The sequence below is a fragment of the Physcomitrium patens genome, chromosome 24 (assembly GCF_059467195.1).
Source record: "Physcomitrium patens ecotype Gransden chromosome 24, ASM5946719v1, whole genome shotgun sequence".
Lineage (NCBI taxonomy): Eukaryota > Viridiplantae > Streptophyta > Bryopsida > Funariales > Funariaceae > Physcomitrium > Physcomitrium patens.
The window spans coordinates 1,327,640-1,336,919 of record NC_143433.1 but is presented as its reverse complement, the minus strand read 5'-3'; the positions used below and the strand labels follow the sequence as shown (position 1 = coordinate 1,336,919).

The following is a 9,280-nucleotide window of genomic DNA, read 5'->3' as shown; positions in this document are numbered from 1 at the left end:
GAGATAATTTGCAACCTCTAATATCAAATAAAAATTTCTACAAAGAAGGATGATCTACTTTCTTTAAGAAAAAAATGAAGGTTTAGATAACAAAAAATATTAGTTTCAAGGTGGATAATATATAACTTTTGAAATACAATAATAGAAGTGAGGTAATCCACTCACTTTTAAAACACAAATTAAGAAAAATAAATTCTTCACTCTTGTTGAATTGTTTAAGACATGAATGAAGACAAGAAGAATTTCATAACACTTTTCTATAACTTAAGAAAAATAAATAATCACTTCAAAAGTATTATAGTATTAAGACTAAAATGGCCATTGCCAAAGATAAGAAGGGTATAGACTCTTGAAACTAGACTAAAAATAAAAAAATATTGATACAAATGAAGAAGTCTTTACTCTTCCCTCCATATTTACTATCTAACTAAGAGTTATGTATTGACATCCTATAGATCCTCCAACATATGTCTAATTTGCAAGACACATGTCTAACTTACAAGATAAGTTTTTTATATATGCACCACCTAATTAGCTTGTTTTACAAGCTACTAACACATACAACATGTAATTAACTTGTTGGCCAAGTTTCTAACTTATCAATCAACTATAAATATATCTAAAGTCAAATATGCATCTATAAAGCTTCTATGAAGTTATGCTAAAAAATATCATCAAATCTACCTATATTTATCTTCTACCTAACACTTCTTATCTATATCTATAATAGCTCCACATCTTCAATTAATAGTTACAATATACCTTTGTGCCTCTATACCTCAAGCTATTTTTATTTTTTTGCACTTATGATTTTGATTTTTAAACTTTATAAATTGTCACTATCTAAATTCTATCTTGTAATTATATCTTTAGTACATCCACTTCTGTACCTTCCAAAAATTGAAACTATTGTATGCAACTACCTTATGCTTAATAATCCTCATGATTGTGGTTCCTTTAGATTTACTTTGGATGACAATTTGTTACACCTCTTAGTGAATTGTTGTTGTAGAGGGATTTATTTAGGAATTGATTTGGTGATACCACAATCCAATTGGCTACAATACAAGTAATAAAACTTGTTGGTAAGTGATTTCATTATTTGTCTAGTATACTCTGTGTCATTTTATTTTATGCATAAGTATAAAGTTCTATAGATTGAATGTGATTTTATATCATTGGATTGAATAGCCTTGAGTATAAAAGAGGCTTGTAGAGGTGAGACATATTAAAGGTGTGGGACTAGAAAATTGAGGAAGAAGTCCAAGACTTGTTGCAAGACTAGGAATTGTAGTAGGATAAAAGAGACAAAGTTCAATTTTTTTTTTGGAGGCTTTGACTTTAGAAACCACTTTCAATGATTAGCCATTGGAACCATCAAAAGAGGTTATTTCACCTCATAGTCATTGCAAATATCAATCTTTATACATTATCAATTAACCAATCAGAGGCTTTTGTTTGTTTTGAGTATTTATAAAATAATTTGGAATGTGTTCATAGCTTTGAGCTTTGAATTGAAAACTTTCTGCATATATATAGACATGCAAAATTATATATATATATATATATATATATATATGTGTGTGTGTGTGTGTGTGTTGTTCAAATTAATGGTATATAAAATTCATCTTACATATGAATAATAAAGAAAAAAGTACAAAAAATAATATTACTTCTTATTTTAAACTTTTAGAGTTTTAACCAATGTTAAGATTGTTTTATAATTAGTTGTTTGATTTGGAATAAAAAAGAAATAAATAAATACATATATTAGTAAATAATATAATAAAATAAAATTTTACCATAATTCATAATAATAAAAAATTTATATCAAGATTTTTTATTTTTTATTTTTTAAAAAGATTAATTTTTGAATATGAATGTTTATAGTAATAATAGAAAAAATACTATAGTATTATATAGAATATTAAAAATAAAACTAAAAATTATTAAAGTAATATTTTTAATCTAAAAAATAAACTTTATCAAAAAAAATAAAAATAAAAACAAGAACATAGAAGTAAATTAGTTTCTATAGAATTGCATTTCTAAAACTTAGATTGTGCTAAGAACTTAATATAACATTACTACAATTATCATAAATAAAGTCATTTTAAAATATAAAGTGGTAATTTTTTATTATTACAAAACTTATGGCTCTATCAATATTTGATTTTATTTATATATATTTTTTAGTTTATTAGTATCTTCAATCAATCTTATTAAATTCTTTAATTCTATTAAAATCCTAGGCTAACTTAAAATAATAAAAGTATAATTATAATAAAAAAAAAATCAATTCAAAAAAATTTACAATTAAAATTACTTATATTAAATTTTATTTTTAAAAAAATAATAGCGTCTTTTTTATTCATCCATCTAAATATGATTTTTTTATTAATTTAATAAATTTCTACATTCCATAACAAATATGTTATTTTTAAGTAATTATCTAAGTTTAATATTGGTCTACATAGATATGTTATTTTTTATTTTATATTTTTATATTTTAATATCAAACTTATATTTTAATATAAATACATAATCATTGATAATTATAACTTTTAAAGAATAAAAATTATACTTGAAGAATTTATTAAAAGAAAAAATAAAAATTTGATTTTCTAATCTATAATATATTTTAGTTCCTAGATTGTTTTAGTTTATTATAATATGTTTTAGTTTTTAGATTTTTTTTTAGATTTGTTTGATTTTAATTCATTTTCAATTATATAATAATGTTACAAATTGTTTAATAGTTCTATAATAAAACCTGAATTTACAGATTTAAATAAAACTTTAATTGTTCTCCATACAACAAATGATTAAGATTTTATAATCTTTTGATTTCTTTTTTAAAAAATAAAATCTAAATTAGAATAAGTTTTAGTATTTGGTAAAAATTTGAATCTCATGAACTAAAATATTAATTTTAAAGAAACATAAACCAAAAATGGAGTGTTTTTGCTTAACTTAAAAATAAAAAAACAAAAATAAATCTTCTTATATATTATCAATTGAAACTTTAATAATATTAAAATGTTGTAATTCAATTTTAAAAAATATACTAAAATATAATAAAATATAATAGAATAAAATATTAATAACCTTGCACTAGCCAATTACTATTTTGTATTATCTATTTTAAAAGTATATTTCCAAAAAACATCTTTTTATCTTTATTCTTTTAATTTTCTTTTATCCTATTGTGAAACTTAATAAATATATATTATAATATATGATATTAAGCTATGTTAATCTAAAAAATATATATAAATTATTTTTTAATCCAATGAAAAAAATCCTCTAGAAATATTATCTTAAAAAATAGCAATTTTGTAGACAAAGTTCAAATGGTAATAGAATTCTATTCTATTCTAATAAGTTTATTTTATTTTTGAACAACACAATCTTCCTAAAAAAATTCTACTCTAAGAATAAAGAGCTCTTTACACCTAGAAGCATGCTTTAAAAACCATAGTTAAAAAGCCTTACTTAAATCCCTTACTTGGTGTAGAAAAGCATTCCTTTTGAAGCTAAAGCCTATGAATAAGGTATAAAGAGAGAAGAGATTATAAAATAAATCAAATCATTTTTATTTTTACAAATCTAAATATGTCAAACTATGCTTGAATTCAAGCACTTATATAAAGTACAAAAAACTTCATCTCTTAGTTTAAAATGGTTATTTTGAGCAATTCTTGAGAAAACTACATATTTTCTATAAACCATCTCTTCAATATGAACCCAATAAAAATTCCAAACAACCCTATTCATGCCATGTAAAAAATACAATTCAGTCCACCTTATCTTTTCATTTTAAAATATTTTGACTTATTTTCCCAACTATAAAGCTAATACATGAGGCTTCTTGAATTTGTCCAATCGAAACATTCTAAATCAGTAACTCTCTCCTTTCCCCTAAATAGATGATACCTCTAAATCCATCATCTATTCTTCAATCCAATCTTCAATGCATTTATAACATCTAGATTTTCACACGGACACAAAATTCAACCAACTTAGAAATCTATTTCAATCTGTGTTGTACATGATGCATTGATGTGACAAACTAACAGGTGGTGAAACAATTTCCAGATTTAAAACAATGTCCCGCTTCCAAATCAAGTTCTTTCCATACAAGTTCATAGAGGCTGCAACCTTAAGTTGATTTAAGTAAAAGAATGAATATATGATTTACTGGCGGCAATATTATATTCAAAGAACAAAGACATATCTCTAAGTAATGTAACTAATAATATTAAACAGGCCAAGAAAGCCTAAAACTAAATAAATAAAAATTAAACACCTCCAACATATAATGCTGTGACAACGCATACGAAATTCTGCACGTCCAAATTATTAGAAGCCAACCTATAAACAGACAAACAACTTCGAATTCAAATAAAACATTTCTACTCACCGAACTCAATCCTCCACGCCCACCAACCACCCAAAAACCGCATGCACTCCACCACAATCCAGAAAACAACAAAGCCACCTATTCGACAAGTCACGCCCTCCTTCAAAAACCCCACCGTTTCCATGCACAGTAAAACCATCACTGTCCAGATCCTACACATATCCAACGTATTTCACCACTAACCACCCACTAGTCCAAACCATGCCCAACTATCTCCTCACACTCACTCATACACCCACCCATATACCCATTCGCCACCCCCATCCAAACAAATCACTCATGTCATGAACCATCCAACACCCTTCACTGATGCACCACATCCCACATTCCTCCGCCATCATATCAATCGCACCACCTTCCATGCCTACACCACTGTAAACTTCACTCAACAACCATCCATCTTCAAACACCATCCACTCCCCACACCCACACAACAACATGTCATTGTCCATATGCACTCTTGCCTTGGCTCTTGATGCCACAAGCACATCTTTGAATTCATTCAATACATGAATCGCTCATCCCAGCGACGTTCCATTCTCAATTCCTTCCTCTTACCTTACTCTACACCTTCTCCCCACATTCCAGCCCCTATCCACATCCCACCACTGGAACGTACCCCTCTGCTCCTACCTACGCCCCACCGACCACATTCACACATCCACATCGCCTCCTGCCTCGCTCCATCCCTCTGTACACCCGCTTCCTTCCCCTCTCCTCCCTTCCCCACACGCCACCACTCTCCCCCTCCGCATCTATCCGCTCACCATCCCCGCCTCACATATCCTCACCCTCATCCCCGAAAACCCCACCGCTCCCGACCATGTCGATCCCACTCCCCCGCCCCCGCAGCTCACCACATCACCCGCCGACACCCGCTCCACGCCCATCCCTCCCGCCACCACTCCACCTCCCCCCTGCCACCCCAGCCACACGCATGACACCCGCCCCCACGCTGCCGATGCTCGCGCTGCCGCTATCAACCGCACTCTGTACACCATCCCCACCTCCTTCCATATCTCGTTCCCCACCACCCCGCAATCCTCCATCCCTCCGTACCCGACCAAATCCGACCTGCTCACCACCACCGGTGGTTCGTCTATCCTGCTCCCCTCCGCCTCCTCCGCCCTCCCAGCTCCACACTCCGCCCCCGACCATGTCCCGCCCGCCGCCCGCACCTTCGCCACTGCCACACATCCGCTCACCGCCAGCCCCCGTATCCTCCTGCTGTACTCCCCGACAGCCTGCCCTCCCACACCCCACACCCACCTCAGTACCTCCATTCTCATCCTACCCTTCACCACCACACCCCTTCCCTCGCCTCTCCACTTACCCGCCATTGCGCACTTGCCAGCAGCACTCGCGGCCGTTTTCCTCGCACGTACTGGAAAGCCTCCATCGGCGTCATACCCTTGTATTGCACCTGCACCACATCTCACACCATCACGTCGCCGCCTTCACCACCCAACCCCTCACCCCTCTCATCCGCCATCGCCACTCTCTCCTACCCCATCACACCTCACCATATCTACCTCCCACACACCCAACTCACGACAACGCACCAGGTAGCACAACACCACCGTCGTGCTCCGCCCCCGCCCTGCTTTGCAATGCACGTATGTCCTCTGCTTCCGCTGCACGTGATCTGTCCCACCACCACCACCATCAATCACCCCTCCCGACCGACCATTCCACACATACCTCTACACCACGCCCACCCTCTTCCCCAACCATCCACCCTTCACCACTACCACGAACCCCTCCCTCCACTCCCACCAACGCCTCCACAACCCAATCAACCCCACACCTACCGTTTATAAACTCCACGCCTCGCCGAATGTCCCCGAATGATGGCGCGAACATATAATCCCTCGTCGGTATCACCATGTGATCGATCCCATGTGCCTGCCATCCCCCATTCCAACCACACCCCACATCAACCATCGCCACTCACCCCTCCATTCCGCCCACGGCACCCATCCCGGCACCTACTTCTGCCCGCCCCGCTACTCACCCCACCTCCATCCATCCAACACACATCTCCCACCCACCATCTCCCACCCACCTCGTACATCGACGTCGGCACCAGCGTCTCGTATGCCTCGTTCATCGTCACCACTGCGTGCACGCCCACATCCTTCAGACGCACCACATCGCCCGGGAACGGAACCGCACCCAGCAGCACATACTGCGTCCCACCCACACCCATCCCACCCACACCCATCCCACCCACACCCATCCCACGTCACACACCATCCCACGCACCTCCCCCATTCACTCCTCCCACACAACCTACACATCGTCTCCTCACCGCTCCCACTCCGACTCCTGCTTCAATCACCGTCACCACTACCCATCCATGCACACCTCCATTCACTCTCCCACAATCATCACACCCCCAACTGTCATCCCCACCGCCCGTTCCTACCATCCATCCCCACCCACACTTACCTCATCGATCTCGTCCCACCATCGAAACTCCGATTCCAGCTTGTTCCGCACCACGTTGTACAACAGCGTCGGATAAAACAGCATCCGAGCGCCAGCGCCCACCACTGCCCTTTTCGCACTCAATTCTGCTCTTTTCACCTTCTCTCCCGCTGCGCTCACCACCACCACCGTCCATCCCGCCCTCTCTTGCCACCCCTCATCGGACCCTTCCTCCATCGTCACCTTCATCGCACCCGCCTTTCGATTCCTGCCTCTCGATTGCACTTGCCCCTCCTCCTCCACCCGCGCCTGCAATTGCGCCTCCCCGACTAACCACACTTGCCCTACAACCCCCGCCCGCTCGCCGTGTCCGTGCTTGCCCCTCAAATTATACCGCCTCCCATTCCCTGCCACCAACCACCCCGATTGCGCCAACCTCCTGCCCACCGTTCCCTCCTTCCTTCTCAATCACGCATGTTTACACCTGCAACGCCTACACAAACCCTCGTGATCGCTGCTGGCTGCACAACGCATCGCAACCCCTATATGCATCCCCCCCGCCCACACCCGCTGCCTGCTCGCGCTCTCCTTCACCACGGCTCTTCGCATGCCTCCAGGTAACTTGCGCGCTGAATGTCTTCCTGCCGTGCTTACACCGATCACGACACCTTGGTCACACTCCTCACCGCTCTAACCCGCTGTGTTTCCGCGTCCAACCCCGATGCTACCATTCCTCAACTAACTCTGCACAGCGCATCATCACTACCCTGTGTTCTCTTCTAAATTGGAATACACCCACCAAGTAAACGTCGGCCTCCGTTCAGGCCCTGTCGCCTGGACCAGAAGTGTTGGAAATTCAAGGTTAACCGATCTACAGTTTCTCTGTAAAACTACTCCACCGCCACAGCAACTCCCGCCTCGAAACCAATGCTTCTACTGTAAACCCTTCGCTCGCATCTCACCAGCGGAAATAACACATGCATTTTCTCCACCTCTTGCCTACGTCCGTCGCGTATGTGAAAATCGCCTTCTCACTGGCCACCCTTGCCCACAACCGCCGCGAACGCCGCATCCAACCCTGGTTCGGAGTCGCACATCACACACGCCCTGCCGGTCTCCATCACAACCACCTCCTCGTCGGATCGGCATCGCACTACCACCCCCATGCTCAATTCGGAACCCAAACCAATCGAACTGTCAACTTCAGGCCCCGGCACATGCACGCTTCCAAAGCCATGACAAGTGCTTAATTAAGTCCCCTCCGCAACTTATGCCAATCTTGATCTGAGGTTTGGGTCCATACTTGTATATTTTATGCAAATAGTCGTAAAGCTCTCATGGATATTGTACATTTATATATTCCATGAGGTATTTGTTTAAGTAATTTTGTATGTGGTGATATGGGTGGACTTGGGTGCCATGAGGTGATATTACCAAAATAACTAACTATTGTTTTGACTCTAGTATATTGTCGTTATTTTTTGTATTGATATCTTTATTGTATTCTGAATTGTAAGTGACTGGAAACTAAAATTCTTTGGAAGAAATTCATGCATTATTTTTATAAAACAATATGTTTTTAATTTAAGAAAGAGAATATTAAATAGTCTCAAGCTTTTCCTAAATTGAACAAACTATCCTAATCATCATGAAAAAAAAAATTACCTTAAGATTCCCTTTTCCACTAGTAGATCCAAAACCAATGAAATCTAATCACATTCATCATTATTACCATATTTGTCATCATAGATAGGTCAATTCAATAAAAATCTAGATCTATTTAATATTTTTCTTTAAAAATCATATAAATATTATAGACTAATCTAAGATTATAAAAAGATCTTAGAAATGCATAAATGATTTAAGAATGATTTGTTTAATCTTTTTGGCATTATATTATATTTATTGTCAAGTTTTATAAAATCATAAGATGATAGTTGTAAAACTTATTTAATAATTTGATGTTTATTTTATAATATTTTGAATTTATAAAAAAATTAAATACTATTATATTAGGATTTAAATATAATAATAAATTATATTTAGATTTGGAAACCAACATTATCTTTAATATGTATTTATATCTTTAAATATAAATAAAGAGTCATCTTTAGAAACATAGTAATTTTTTATTTTAAATAATCAATCTAATATAGGGTTTTTTAAGACTATAAATCAATCTATATATATACATATATATATATATATATATATTTAAATGTAAAAAAAGATACATGACTTTTTTAATGCTCAAAATTATATTTTTTTTAAAGTTAGAATTTTGTGAATTTTATATATTTTTAATTTTAAATAAACTCATTAATTTTTTAAATCTATAACATATATATATTTAAGATTAAAAATAAAAAATAGAAATCAAAAAATATATTTCTTGACTTAATAATAAATTATAAGATATTTATTTAT

At 36.7% G+C, this 9,280-nt stretch overlaps 1 protein-coding gene and 1 long non-coding RNA gene across 2 annotated transcripts; both read right to left on the bottom strand.

Annotated features, from left to right (window-relative positions):
- Window positions 1-3,616: 3,616 nt before the first annotated feature.
- LOC149986347 (uncharacterized) lies at window positions 3,617-4,715 on the bottom strand. The gene is made up of 2 exons (XR_016500611.1): window positions 4,424-4,715; window positions 3,617-3,988 (listed from the first exon to the last, which is right to left on the bottom strand). It is a non-coding gene; the product is annotated as an uncharacterized LOC149986347 (long non-coding RNA).
- A 151-nt stretch (window positions 4,716-4,866) lies between these two features.
- On the bottom strand, window positions 4,867-8,078 carry LOC112276978 (phosphatidylglycerophosphate phosphatase PTPMT1). Its single transcript, XM_090247082.1, has 6 exons — window positions 6,875-8,078; window positions 6,489-6,611; window positions 6,235-6,328; window positions 5,986-6,068; window positions 5,757-5,846; window positions 4,867-5,667 (listed from the first exon to the last, which is right to left on the bottom strand). Exons 1-6 carry the CDS (start codon window positions 7,100-7,102, stop codon window positions 5,179-5,181), a joined length of 1,107 nt encoding a protein of 368 aa, XP_090103208.1. The 5' UTR covers window positions 7,103-8,078; the 3' UTR covers window positions 4,867-5,178.
- Between the last annotated feature and the right edge of the window lie 1,202 nt (window positions 8,079-9,280).

Coding starts and splice junctions, on each gene's coding strand:
- LOC112276978 (XM_090247082.1), bottom strand. CDS start 7,102: ATGAAGGTGACGATGGAGGAAGGGTCCGATGAGGGGTGGCAAGAGAGG. Junction 6,069..6,234: donor AGGCGTGGAGTTTATAAACG/GTAGGTGTGGGG, acceptor GTGGTGGGACAG/ATCACGTGCAGCGGAAGCAG. Junction 5,668..5,756: donor TGGCAAGTGCGCAATGGCGG/GTAAGTGGAGAG, acceptor GTGGGAGGGCAG/GCTGTCGGGGAGTACAGCAG.